Source organism: Lipotes vexillifer, unplaced genomic scaffold (assembly GCF_000442215.2).
Source record: "Lipotes vexillifer unplaced genomic scaffold, Lipotes_vexillifer_v1.1 scaffold42, whole genome shotgun sequence".
In the NCBI taxonomy this organism is placed as follows: domain Eukaryota; kingdom Metazoa; phylum Chordata; class Mammalia; order Artiodactyla; family Lipotidae; genus Lipotes; species Lipotes vexillifer.
In genome coordinates this window covers 81949-96646 of record NW_006783436.1, presented here as the reverse complement: position 1 = coordinate 96646, position 14698 = coordinate 81949, and the positions used below count along the sequence as shown (strand labels likewise).

Sequence of the window (14698 nt, the reverse complement as noted above, 5' to 3'; positions counted from 1 at the left end):
TTCCCTTTCTCCCTCCACCAGAAACCCATGTATGAAGTACAGTGGAAGGTTGTTGAGGAGATAAATGGAAACAATTATGTTTACATAGACCCAACGCAACTTCCTTATGATCACAAATGGGAGTTTCCCAGAAACAGGCTGAGTTTTGGTCAGTATGCAACAGTATGCAACTATAAAATATCCATAAAGGAAACACCTTAACCCTCCACATAACCCGTTTGTGTACACGTAACAGTGACTTTAGGGAACCCCACTAGCTTCCTTTATTTTATTCCACCTGAAACAATAAGTGTTTTTTGTGAGATTTCACCACCTTTGATAGATTTGGCATCAGGCACACTTTAAGGAAGTGTTATCTAGACAAATTTGTCCCAAATCCTTTATTGGTTTTGAAATGACGCAAATAGTCCTTCAGTCCCACCACACCATTGCCACTTACTTCCTTGTCTTCTTTTCTATAGGGAAAACCTTGGGTGCCGGCGCCTTCGGGAAGGTTGTTGAGGCCACTGCATACGGCCTAATTAAGTCAGATGCGGCCATGACTGTTGCTGTGAAGATGCTCAAACGTAAGTTCCTGCAGGCTACTGTGCGTGCTCACCATCAGTGTCCCAGATTTGTCTTTTTTTTGGCTTTGTTTTTTGGTTTTTTGGGGGGAGATATAGTTGTTTTACAACGTTGCGTTAGTTTCTACCATATAGTGAAGAGAGGTAGAGTTCCCTGTGCTATACAACAGGTTCTCATTAGTTACCTTTTTTTTTTTTTTTTTTTTTTTGCGGTACGCGGGCCTCTCACTGTTGTGGCCTCTCCCGTTGTGGAGCACAGGCTCCGGACACACAGGCTCAGCGGCCATGGCTCACGGGCCCAGCCGCTCCGCGGCACGTGGGATCTTCCTGGACCGGGGCACGAACCCGTGTCCCCTGCATCGGCAGGCGTACTCTCAACGACTACACCACCAGGGAAGCCCTAGTTATCTATTTTATACATATTAGTGTATATGTGTTAATCCCAATCTCCCAGTTCATCCCAAGCCCCCCTCCTACCCAGATTTGTTTTTTGCTAAAATAAGATGTTTCTAATTTTAGCAAGTGCCCATTTAACGGAACGAGAAGCCCTAATGTCTGAACTCAAAGTCTTAAGCTACCTTGGTAATCATGTGAATATAGTGAATCTTCTTGGAGCATGTACCATTGGAGGTAAGGCCGTGGCCAACCTGACTCTTGTTATGGGTCAAATTATCAAAAGATGGGAGATTTTGATATGGTTTTTGACAATGCTTGATTATAAGCTCCTTGCAAGATTTTGACCCAGGCGGCTAACCTCTTGCTGGATTCCTGCACCCCACCACCCAAGCTATTGTACTTAAGAATGTATATTTCAGGTTTTATCATCATGGGGCAGGACAGCCCAGGACATACCCTAGTTACAGTCGTGTATGTCTCACCGACATTGACCTCTTGAATATCTCGAGAATGTCTCATCTCCTCCAGAAAGCTTTTCTTTTACCTTGTGAGCTTTTATATTTTGCTGGATGACATTTAGCCACTAAAGGGTTAATGTTTATGTACATACCATCATTAAAAATAGGCCTCTAAGCCTTCAAGCCCTCAAATATACACCAAATGAGCAAACACTTCACTTCTATAAAAAAGAAATTTCCAATTCGGAAGCAGTCATTAGTCCTCTCATCAAGGCTTTCTGTGATGTTGCCAGAAGGCATTTTGGTCAGAAGGAACAAAGATGTGTAAAATGAGCTATTCCTCAAGGTCTGGAGAGATCCACTGTCAAGTTACTTGACAGGGTTATATAATTTCTTAAAACAGCCCCCATAAATGTTGCTTCACCATATCACGAATTGTTCCTGAGAGATTTCTGCCCGAGTTAATTAGTTGCCTGTTAACTTCAGAGCTACAAGTTTTCAGGCGTTTACAACACCAAGAAAAAAAAAGAAAGTTCGACAGATAGGCCCTGGAACACAGGTGATGCCCCGTCATTTCAGGGTCTCCCCCCACCTCCTAGTCTCAGCTGGTGGTTCTGGTGGTTGATTTTCCTATTATGCCACAGTTTTTGTGTGTGTGTGTGCTCATCATCATTTCCATAATAACATTACCAAGAGGCATGGAGCCCCCATTGTAAACAGAAGTGAATCAAAGGATTCATATAGGAGGCTTGATAATAATTTAACGGGTGAAAGCTATAACTCTTGTCTAAAACCAGCAGTCATGCCTGGCCCCTAATCACTTAGAAATTCAGGTAAAAAGGTTACTCTGCCGCTTTTTGCTAAGCAATGTTAATAGATAGGATTGTACTTGTACTAAGTAGGCTTAGCCTTGCACCTGAGTGTGAATGGCCGTGATCACCCTTGGGTATTTTTATGGGAGGCTGGATGGTCTGTATATCTCACCTTTTTCTAACCTTTTCTTAAATGCTCGTAGGGCCTACCCTGGTCATTACAGAATATTGTTGCTACGGTGATCTTCTGAATTTTTTGAGAAGAAAGCGTGATTCATTTATTTGCTCAAAGCAGGAAGATCACGCAGAAGCGGCGCTTTATAAAAACCTTCTCCATTCAAAGGAGTCTTCCTGGTAAGACTGATTCACATAAAGAGCTGTTGACAGGCAGTTCATGGAGTCATGAGGGTTTACAATCAAGGTTGATTCTTTAAAAAAGTGAACCTGAGGTACTTTGAGGTACAAAATCAGAATTGTTAAATCATTTAAATGTGATTAACGGTTTAGAAAGTTCAAATAGTGTTTTTAAGGATTGAAATAGTGTTGAACTTAAATTTTTGTTGATTCTTAAAAATGCATCTTTAGTGTTTTTCTAAGCTTTAGTTCTATTCAATTGAATGAATTCTGTACCTATTTCTCTTATCATCGTTCTGTTCTTGTGTGTCATTCTCTTTATACTGTTGAGCCAGGTACTGTATGCATCTTTACAGTGAGACACTGTTTATAGGGAAAGTGGGAAAGGCTGCCAAATTGTCAATTTAAATTCCTTTAAAACCTTTAACAGAATGGCAGAGAGCTCCAAACAGCTCTCTGCACATAGGTTTCTCACCGTCTACCTCTGAATTACTTCTGTATACCTTACCCTTTCTTTTCTTAACTCATGCTCTCAAAGGCACAACTACTCCAGCACATTTTAAAAACTTGTGCCTTATTTTCATCTCTTTCATCCTTGATACCATTCTGAATTTGAACGATGTGTCAAGGGCTTCAAGTTCCTTTAAGGAGAATTGGTGTAGTTTACAACCAGAATAGAATTCTGTGCCATGTCTTGCCTTTTCTTTCCAAGTGTTGTTAAGATCTGCCATTTAAGATTTCCTAGATTCACCCTGCCCAACAGAAATCCTGGTAATCGTGCCTAATCCCTTATACTTTATATTTCTGCAGTTGTGCGGTGGGTTTCCTCTTTCCTTTTTATTTACTATATCGCCTACATTTTGAGAAGGCAAGACTTGTCTCCTAAACTTAACCCCAGGCCCTCAAGGAGACCTTGGTAAATATTGTTGATAGGCAGTTACCTCCTAAAGTGTTTTTCTATACCTCTGGCTAAAGTTTTAAATCCTAGGTGAAGCTTTTTAATTTTTTTTTCAATCCTGTAAACTTTGAGTAGTGACAAGTGGAAGTAAAGTACAGTATAAACCAAACCATCTTTTGTTAGTTTCTCTAGTGCACATCCTCTTTATATGAATAAATGAGCCACTTTGCCTTTTTTCTAAAACCTTGGCCCCTTATATATTTTTTAACTTTCTGAAGTAATGGCCTAAATTGTTCAGTCCTGTGTAGTGTTTTCTGTGCTTTGGGATCCCATATGGGATTGGAGCCACCAGCACACTCTGAAGGAGATTGTTGTCATGGTGTTTCTATGCTAATCAGAAGCAGGAAGTACCAGAAATCTTGAAGACTCTCCAGCCAAATGTTGCAGATTCAAGAGGTCCAGATGGTTCAGAAAATCATCCAAATTATTGGTGTTTATCTGAACCAAACTTGGTTTTTTTAAACCTTCTTCCATCAGTTGCTATATGTTAGTGATCTCTGTCTTCCCCCACTAATAACACATCTCAGAAGCTCTGGTTCTTTGTCTCTTTCATCTTGTCTCTCTTGAGGCTAATTTAGAGAGTTTGAAGTAATGTGGGATAATGGTTTTGGTTCTCTGCTTCTCATTAAATCCCTGGTGTCAAGAGATGAGAAATTTCTGACCTGAGTTCCATCTACAATTGAACACGAAAAAGGCCATCTAATTCCTGGGGATTGGACCCGAATGTTGAATATTAAAAACTCATATCTTACTGAACAAGATTTTCCTTATTGAAACTTGGCAATGCTTTCTTTAAATGAAAGCAGCCTCTTATGTTCAAAAAGGGATGGGGAGATAGAGCCTGGCCCTTGTGTGCCCCCCCATTTCCCATTTTATTTAATCATGATTTGATGGATGTTTCATCTCTCCCAGCGGTGATAGTACTAATGAGTACATGGACATGAAACCCGGAGTTTCTTATGTTGTACCAACCAAGGCAGACAAAAGGAGATCTTCAAGAATAGGTGGGTACCTATCAAGCAATAAAAACAACTTCATTGACAGAGGGTTTCTCATACCACTGTGGAATCTAACACCATTCCTGTAGTGACCGGTTCTCCTTTAGGATAGGATCCAATGGCCTAGGATCCATTGCCGTAGGATCCAGTGGCAATGCCAGTGGTCAATGGCAGTTAAGGGTTGCAAGTGGATATTTGGGGTCAGAGCGTGTGTTACTGTATCTGAGCATTTTACTGCATATATGATAACAAACATATCACAATATATCAAATACATATTTTGCATATAAAAAATATGAGACTTTTGTATTCATCCACTGTTCTTGTTCCCTGAAGATTTTGTAACTTAGCCCAGGATTGGGAATATTAGCTTTGTGATTCAGTACCTACCTGTCCTTAACATTGGGGAGGTGACTTGCCGGCAAGTTCACATCAGTTCCTTGATTACCAGCCCTTGGAGGTATTGTTGTCACTGTCTTTTACTGTCCTTACTTGAAGGTTTTAATTGCTAGGAAAATCCCTTCTCCTCCGAACAGGTTCATACATAGAAAGAGACGTGACTCCTGCCATCATGGAAGATGATGAGTTGGCCCTAGACCTGGAGGACTTGCTGAGCTTTTCTTACCAGGTGGCAAAGGGCATGGCATTCCTCGCCTCGAAGAATGTAAGTGAGGGTGATTCTCAGAAGAGTCCTCTCCTTGCCCCCATGGCCCCCAAGGGGCATTTTAGAGCCATAGTTAGAAGGCAGAGTGTCATTTGAAATTTGGTAACCAAAAGCAGAGGAAATACAGTTTCTTCATGTTCTAACTGCTGTCTCTTCGGAATTCATGCTCTCATTTATGAGCTTTAAAGTGCAAGCCTGTCTAAATGAGCTTTCTGTGAATATATTTTTTTATATGCAATGAATTCATTTAAAACTTGGCTTTTAGGATATAGGAGCTGCTCTTAGAAAATAAAGAGATAACTATTTTATCAGCCAAAGGAGGGGGTACCTCATGTAGTTGCAGTGCTCGGTGAAGCATATACTTGGGTCTTTTTGAAGTTAGACCTCAAATATTGCATGTATGGTTTACAAAGTGCAGGGGAGTAAGGAATCAAGAGAGAGCAATAAACATTTGATCAGAAGGTTGGGGGGTGGGAAGAGAATGATGGAACCAAAACAAGGAAGATGGTCTCTGGAAGGGTGAGAGGAATTCCTTAGGAAATGGGACAAGCAGAATAGAATGAGGTTACAGAACCTACCCTTAAGTTATCATTGGTGACATTTCCAAACAATTAGCAAACTAAAAGAGGATATAGGATGGCTGAAAAGTAAAGAGCCTCTTCCCTTTGTCCTTAGGAGGTATCAGATTGAAGTTGTAGACATTTTAGAAACTCTTTAAAAGGACATTCAAAGGGAAGCATGTAAAATGAGTTTTCCGTTTAAAAAAATGATGAGACTATTTATAGTGTATTTTCCTATGAATGAAAGTAGTCCTAAGGAAAAAAAAGAAGCATTTATTCAAGTGGGTTTTGAAAGTGATTATAGTAATTAAGGTCCTAACAATGTGAGACACAAATTTGAACGTCATTCAAAGTGTAAAATCTAGATATTTATTTTTGGTGCACTGAATAGTTGAAACGTAAAGCAAAAGTATTGGCACTGTATGACATAAGCAGCGTTCTAGTATTAAACATAGCTTTCACTCTTTAAGAGTTTAAAATAAATGTCAATGGTTTCCTTTTGTCTCCCACTCTCCTAATAGTGTATTCATAGAGACCTGGCAGCCAGAAATATCCTCCTTACTCATGGTCGAATCACAAAGATTTGTGATTTTGGTCTAGCCAGAGACATCAAGAATGATTCTAATTATGTGGTCAAAGGAAACGTGAGTACCCACTCTCTCTTGACAGTCCAGTGAAGGATTTTTGTTTCAAGTTTTCTTAAGTATTGTTTTTTAGGATTTTCATAATGCAGATCCTACCTTTGCGGTACCATGCATTTTAGCAGTCAAATTAAGTGTACTTTCGCAAAATTCCGATAATAGAATTCCTAATTCTAATTGTGTAATTATGGAGCATGTGAAGGAAACAGAAATAGCCTTAATTTTCATTATAGCCTGAGAATAGCAATGAACTTGATTTTGTTCAAGTGAAACAAATGCGGACCTGAAGGTCACAGCAGGAGAATTTTATTTTGAGATTGGCATGCTATGTGAAAAAGATAATGTTAAGTCTAAGATAATGTTCAGAGTTAGGTATATAGGATGTTGAATCTTATAATCAAGAGCTTATTAAAGACATTCATAAGGAATAATTGGCTTACGGAACATAGTGATTTTATTTCAAAGTGCTTTCATTGCCAGTTTTCATTGTATCATCAGGACAAACCCTTGGCATTAGAATGCAAGTCTTCACATTTTAAAAGTTGGAGAAACTAAAAACAGTGTATTTTAGTGATATTTGTCTGAGATGACACAGGTCAGTAGAGGCTGAAACCAGAGCCTATGATTTCTAGAGGAATATTCCATTAGTATGGGAAGCCAGTAGTCTTGAACATATATTCTCCTACATCTGTTTTCCCAGGCCCATACCTGTAGTCCAGAGCTATTTCTGGAGGTAGCTCTTGTGTGCCTTATGATGATGTAATATTTCCTTCTCCATCACTATGGCATCTCTGTGGGTGGGCTGTACTAGACTTGTTTCTTTGCAGAAATGTTCCTGGATTTACTTCCTGATGATAGCATGCGTTTCTAGTACCTCGCTAAGGCTAGGAGTGTTAATAACACCAAATCCTCTCCGTCCTGGTACACTATTGGAAGGAAGAATGAAAGGTGGTTCTCTATCCAGGCCTTTGAGTATTGACAAAAGGCTACTGGATTGTGGACCCAGTCTTGCTGAGTTCGAACCTTGTTCTATCATTTAGTGGCTGTGTGATATTTGGCAAGGATTACCCCAGCACCTCTGAACCTTGGTTTTTCTCCTTTTGGTAATAATACTGTCACCTGCCTCATAAAGTTGTTGTGAGGATTAAATGAGTTAATATACATAGTAGGGTGTTTAGAATAGTGCCAGGCTCACTGTGGCTAATACTTATATGAGGCACTTATTATTCTAGCTAGATGTCTTATTTAGAATCTAAATAATCATGACAGTGGTTATGCTGCAGCTTCTTAATAGAAGCCGTTCTTGGCTCGTGACCTAAGTTGGAATTAACAAGGATGGGTCAGGTGGTTAGGTCCCACCAGGCTTCAGATTGTGAACTCCAGCTAAGCCACTTCAACTAACCAGTCACAGATATCACCCTTCACCAGGCTACTGGGTAAGGAGACCTAATGGGACAAAATTAAAAGCAGGGAAACTCATACAACATGTTTTTGGCCCCAAATTTACATCACAGTCATTTGAGACCCCCTCGTTGTGTCAGTTTCTCTGAAAGTTCTTCACACGCGTTCTTGGTCGTTTCTGTGCTGTGGCCCCTATCATAGTCTGGTGACACCTGTGGATCCCTTGTCAGAACACTATTTTAAACGCATAAAATACATAGGATACTGAGAAAGGCCATTAAATGGAAACGAAGTTATTAAAAAGTACCTCTGTGATATTCATTACACGTGCTTCTTTGTTACACAGAATAACATGTTCTAACTGTGGGTCTAACAACTACCGTAACGTCTAAGTGATGAATATAAAACTGTAATATGAAGGTATCTATGTTACTGTTGGTGACAGTCACAGGCACTGCTAAGACCTGGTGCTTTATTGCCTGCATTCATAATTTAAGGAAATGCTCAACTTCAGTTAGTCAACACAAGAATGTAATTTTTTCCCTTCCAAGTTCACAAGCCCCTGAATTCAAGACACCTTGTAAATCTCAGGTTAAGGGCCTCTGTAAGAGTTTTAGCACAAAATCTGGGAGGGGATACTGGAAAGCATTTTTTTCCCCTACTGACTAAAATAACTTTAAGACCAGAAAACATTGTCTTCCCAGTTTTCAATCCTAAATGGATTAAGCGAAGGATTGATTTAGCTTTTTATGGTAAATTAAGATCCAGGAATCCAGAAATGTCTCTAAGAGGACTAGTCACAGAAAGTTTGGCTCGAGGTTAGCTTGAGGAGTTCAGGATGTGAAGTTCGGCCATTGAATTTCAACCCCGAATCTGCCACTCACCACCTTGGAATAGTCATAGTCAGCATATCCGCTACTCTCTGTCACGTGCTTGCTTGTACAGGGCAAGTTTTCAGACACTAGTGAGTCGTCAGCAGTACCCGGCTAAGCACTGGTACCCATATTATCTCATTTAACCCCCAAGACAACTCATGGAATTTGGAGTATTATTTTTGCTTTACAGAAGGATATCCTGAGGCTTAATTATAGATGCATAAGTGACTTTCCCACTCTATTAGTAAGGGATAGTTTTGGTTGCATATGACAGAACACCCAAAAAAAGGTAAAACAAGTATAGGAGTAGCAGGCCGGGCCCGGTATGGAGGTTCCATGATGTACTAGGGGGAGCGAATGATATGGCCATGAGAGAGCCAGCCAACACATCCAGAAAGCAGGATAATGGAGGAAGAGACAAGAAGGAAGAGGCCACAGGGCACATGCCAGCTTCATTTTAAGGAAGTTTTCCTAAAGCTGTCACACAACACATATACCTTAGTGGCCAAAACTGAGCCACATGGCTGCACGCAGCTGGGAAGGAGCTGGGCCATGCAGTCCTTACCGTGGGAGGCCATGTTTCATTAAGGGAAAAGGGTAAATAACGTTCAGTGGTAACTAACCTCTGTGTTAACACAAGGCCAGTGGTGGAGCCAGGGTTAGAACCCATGTATCTGTGTCTGACATCTGTGCTTCTGTGCACCACACTGTACAGACTCAATGTCCCCATCTTGAAAATGCGGATAGTATACAGTTGAACAATGCAGGGATGAATCTCAGTATAAATTAGAGCCAGCCCTCCGTATCCACGGTTCCTCTGCATCCTTGGATTCGACTCACCGCGGACCGTGTAGCATTTATTATTGAAAAATATTCATGTGTAAGTGGACCCATGCAGTTCAAACCATCGTTGTTCAAGGGTCAGCTGTACTTGTGATCCACCTATTTCAGAGGCAGTCGGGGTCATCTGAGGTTATGTGGGTGGAAGGCCTTTGTGAGATGCCCGTCAAGTTCTCACCTCCACCTCTCAGCAGAAGCAACATTTATAGGAATATATTTTGTTCCGTTTTTTTTTTTTTTTTTTTTTAAGCTTCATAATTAACATTGTTGACTCTGTTATGCTTCCATTGCAGGCTCGGCTACCTGTGAAGTGGATGGCACCAGAGAGCATTTTCAGCTGTGTGTACACGTTTGAAAGTGATGTCTGGTCCTATGGGATTTTTCTGTGGGAGCTGTTCTCTTTAGGTAAAACGAGCCTTGCCAAAGCCTCCTTGATCAGACTTAGAGCATCTTCTTTAAGGTGTTGTCAGCGTCCTGCTTGCTTATTGTTACACTGATTTGCGAACTGTTTGTGCCTCAGGAAGCAGCCCCTACCCTGGAATGCCAGTCGATTCTAAATTCTACAAGATGATCAAGGAAGGTTTCCGAATGCTCAGCCCTGAGCACACACCTGCGGAAATGTAAGGGCCCGGACATTCTTCCTTCAGATAATGTTTCCCCTTTTATTTTCCTTTTTAAAGACAAGCTCAGATGTTGAGGGTTTTCACTAGCACAGTTTGAAATGTCGCTTGGTTCCTTTTTTATGACATCCTGGTCAAATGTCATTTCTGTAGCTGATTTTCATAATTCTTGTCACCAAGTATACAGAAAGTTTTGGCAGCATCTCATAGACACAGCTTTATTTTATGCCCATGTCATTCACTATGTCCAGTTGCGTAGCCCTGGATTTATTTTTGAAATTGCTGCATGGCATACACCTGAGGACCAGTTAAGGGCATTGAGGAGTGATAGATGGCCCTCATTTTGCAGGTATGACATCATGAAGACTTGCTGGGATGCTGATCCCCTGAAAAGGCCAACATTTAAGCAGATTGTGCAGCTGATTGAGAAGCAGATTTCAGAGAGCACCAATCATGTGAGTACACTCTAGCCGGGCAAAGGACCTCCGCTCTCTTGGTTCCAAGCGTGTCCTTCTCAGGCTCTGGGGGTAAGGACTAAGCTACTCAACCCTTCTCCCCTTGGCTTAGGCTGTAAATTGGGCTTTGGGTAGGAAAGTAAAGCAATGGAAACAGTTTCTTTTGCCCAACCCCCCATTCTGGGCCAAGGGCTGTGAAATGAGGAGGTGAAAGAGTAGAGGGCTTGGCACTCGGAAGTGTGGACATAGATGTTTCCATAAGGACTTGCCACATTTCCTCTTCCACCCCAAGTGCTGGTCATGGGGTCGGCATGTGCTCTGCCTCACGTGTCAGGCTATTCAGCCTTTGGAGGGTTGGGGTGATGTGCACTAGAATAAAATCAGAGAAAAGACAGCTTGTTGCTGCAGTAAAATAAACCTTCTGCTCAAGAAAGCATAACCAGAATGTGGCAGATAGCTGTCATGGCCACAAGCCATAGAGAAATGAAGAGTTGTTTGAAGTTGGGAGATCCCTCCCAGTGATTTGAGGAGGGGGGAAATCAAAACTCAAATCCATCATTTGTTTGGCTTTTAAGGAAGAATGAGTGATCCTTACTTTGACTCAGGTTTTTTTTAAGCTGCTTTTTTTCTGGTTTGTGTGTTTGGAACTGTCTTTTCTTCAGCATATACTACTGATAATTTTGGGTTGAAGCTTGCTCTTCCGGGTGTCAAAGCACATTTTGAATTAAACAGCATCTCACACCCAAGAGCCTGGTTCTCAATGGAAGACCCCCGGAAGGACCACCGATTTCTTAGTGACTGACATCAGCCTTTGGATTGGAGTTGGCTGTAGAGATTTATACACCTTTTATAAAAGTTAGATCATTCTCTTTCCCAGATGTGTCCCAGCAGAAAAGCACATTTTGCACCATCACTTCTTAGGTAATGAGATGAGACCTTGGGGAAAATGAGGGATAGAACAAAGCTTGTCTTTGGTCAATATGATTTGGTTCTTGGCTGTAAGGTCTTGTAAACCCCCTGGCTTTAGGAGTCTTCATAAGTGGTGATTCTGAGGCTGCAGATGTGCCCCTTTGTTGCTGTGCTCGTTATGGAGACTGGTGTATTAACTGCGGACTTGTTTTCCTCAGATTTATTCCAACTTAGCGAACTGCAGCCCCCATCGGGAGACCGCCTCGGTGGACCGTTCCGTGCGGATCAACTCGGTTGGCAGCAGCACATCCTCCACGCAGCCTCTGCTTGTCCACGAAGATGTCTGAAGCAGAATGCGCATCTGGGGGTTGGGTGGGGGGGACTCCCCGACAAGAACGGCCCCGATTCTTTTGATTTTCATAATGGTTATTTTGTTTTCCTTCGACTCGAATCCTACTCCAGGGTAATGGACACCCCACTGTACTCCTGTCTTTATGAGCACACTTTAGTGGCCGAGGACTTCTGTCATCAGCTACCATTGAGCTGCATATGTTCCCAATAGCAAGCTAGCCCCCGTTAACCCAATAACTTCAGACTTGGAGAAAGGGTGGGTGGGATGGGCTATAGACACCCTGAGTCCTTCCCAGGGCTTCTCCAATTTCTGCCTGAAAAGTATAGTTGATAGTTTATTTGAATACCTGGCAGTAGTCACCTTCATTCCTCATAACCATCCGTAATGATACGATGATGCAGCAAGACTAGAAACCGAAAGCTCATCCCTTGATGTGGAAAACAGAATGTTATTCAAAGGGCAGAAACCTATGAGTATCTGGGCTCAAGAAATCTAGTATTTCATGCTGGGAGTGAGACGTAGGCCGTGGAAAAATGCTTTCCAGGCACGAATGAAGACTGCTGGGTGTGAGCCTTTGTGGTCCTGACCTGTTTTCTAAATAAGAGTTCACAATTAGGGAGCTGAATTGGAGAGAAGGCCTCCCCAGCCTGCATTTTGTATATACTCACCTGTAAATTGTACAGATTCACATATTTGAGGCGGGAAACCCACAAGGTGTAGTTTCTGGATACGATTCTGGCTGGAGTCTGCTGTGTGTAGGAATAGCTGAAGAGCCAGACAAGTTTGAAGGAAACAGTTAGTGCTTTTTTTTTTTTTTTCTTTTTTTAAAGAAAATACATAATTGCCAAGCACAGTCTTAACAGAGATCTCCTTTGTAGCCGACGAACTTGCTCTAGAGATTGTCCAGAACAAGCTGACCAGCTTCAGAATGGCGTTGTGTTCAGTGGATTTGATGCCGTTTGAAAAAGTGACCGATTTACTGCATGACTCCGGCAGAAGTGGCAAAACAGTACTGTCTCAGTTGGATTCTTCTGTAGCCGGAAATAAACTTGAGATTCAGCCTCCATCACAGACACGTCCTAGACACTGGGCCAGTATCTATATAAGTGTGTATGTGTGCGTGCGTGTGTATGCTTGTAGACAAATATTTTGGGAGTAGTCTTGCCTTGAGCCCAAGAGGGTCCTTCAGTACCCAAGAAGTCGCTTGGCTTTCTTCAGCACAGCTCTTGTTTCACTCCACCTAGCTGTGTAGAGAAGCTTACCAAAAGCTTACGTAGAGGCATATAGGAAGTGGAGTGCTTAAGTACCTGTTTATTTGCAATCCACCTGCACTTAAGGCACTCTGTTATTTATGCTCAACATACTCTACCTGTTCCTTAGACCTTATTAATGCTATTTTCCCACTGAAACATATTTAAATTTTACACTTTAGGCTGTAGCCTGGATATTACCGTTAAGAGTTTACCTTTTTTTTTCCTGCCCAACTGTAAGAGATCCATGGGTACATGGCAAGGTTTGTGTGTTGTCTCGTGAGATTCAGGTATGCCGCCCTCACGGTTTTCTCCTCCTAGGTCCCTTAGCTTTCATTTAGAGAACTGTGGCCATTTATCTGGAAGTAACCATTTGCACTGGAGTTCTATGCTCTCGCACCTTTCCAAAGGTAACAGGTTGGGGCGTTTTGTTGTCACGTAAGAAGTTGTCGCTGTTTGCCATACTTTGAAAATTTCCTTTGTGTTTCTATTGACTTTGGTTATAGTAAGAAAAATGGTTGTTAATTGTAGATGTCTAGGTACTTCAGGGGCACTTCACTGAGAGTTTTGTCTTGGGTATTCTTGAAAGTTTATATTTTTATAATTTTTTTTTTTTTACATCCCACGTTTCTTTGGCAGTGGCTTAATGTTTGAAATTATTTTGTGGCTTTTTTTGGTAAATATTGAAATGTAGCAATAATGTCTTTTGAATATTCCCAAGCCCGTGAGTCCTTGAAAATATTTTTTATATATACAGTAAGTAACTTTATGTGTAAATATGTAAGCGGTGCAAGTTTAAAGGATGTTGATGTTCTGTATGTTTTTTCTCTGATATGTTGTCCAGTTGTTCACAGTTCTGAAGAATTCTAATAAAAGTGTAAATATATAAATCAAGTGGAAGTTTTAATTATTTCAGACTCAGGGAAATTAAACTTGGAAGTGTTAAAAGTGCATTCACCCTGACATTAGAATGGTTTGTACCTAGTATGCATAAGATACATGCGAGGCTACCAGATTGCTAGGATTTATATACTTAAAGACTCAACAGACATCTGTTAAGCATTTGTACGTGCTGTATTTTCTCATTTTATCTCTACAACCCAAGGTCTCCATTTAAATTGAGAAATAAATGTAGAACACATTGAGATTAGCGCACATTGCTATGATGATTATTAGGTTGATTCATGTGAAGTGACCATCCTGGTTAGCAGCAATTTTATGTGGTTCAATCTAATATAACTGGCATGTTTCTTCCTAAAAGAGGTTGTCTAAAAATTAATATGAACAGTAAAGTAATTCACAAGGTTGACGTGAGGAATCCCAAGAACGTGGTTTGTATTCTTGTTGGCTTGGATTTCTAACATCCCTTCTGACATGTTCATGTTCCACCCCTTTCATCTTTATTCTCACTTGCTTCTGGAACAAAGTGAAGTTCTATCACTTGCTTGGAGGGAGGTGACTTGTGCCTTTTAATTCGGTACTGTCCTGTGGCTGGAGCAACCTTTGTGATCAGCAGGGACTGTCCAGACCATTGGAACCTGCATAGAGCCTGAGTGTTACTCCAGCTTAAAACAAAGAATCATCCCAAACCA

General features: G+C 41.2%; 1 protein-coding gene across 3 annotated transcripts in view; it reads left to right on the top strand.

Moving 5' to 3' along the window:
- The window catches only part of KIT (KIT proto-oncogene, receptor tyrosine kinase), a 91068-nt gene extending 77076 nt beyond the window's left edge, over window positions 1-13992 (top strand). The window contains exons 11-21 of one of the 3 annotated variants that reach the window (XM_007456073.1): window positions 22-148; window positions 462-566; window positions 1083-1193; window positions 2433-2583; window positions 4454-4545; window positions 5076-5203; window positions 6285-6407; window positions 9814-9925; window positions 10041-10140; window positions 10490-10595; window positions 11723-13992. In XM_007456073.1, the coding sequence (XP_007456135.1) occupies window positions 22-148; window positions 462-566; window positions 1083-1193; window positions 2433-2583; window positions 4454-4545; window positions 5076-5203; window positions 6285-6407; window positions 9814-9925; window positions 10041-10140; window positions 10490-10595; window positions 11723-11851 (1284 nt within the window). In that variant the 3' untranslated portion in view covers window positions 11852-13992. The remainder of the gene's footprint in view (window positions 1-21; window positions 149-461; window positions 567-1082; window positions 1194-2432; window positions 2584-4453; window positions 4546-5075; window positions 5204-6284; window positions 6408-9813; window positions 9926-10040; window positions 10141-10489; window positions 10596-11722) is intronic. The other 2 variants (XM_007456075.1, XM_007456074.1) reach the window with 2 other exon arrangements.
- The last annotated feature ends 706 nt before the right edge of the window (window positions 13993-14698 follow it).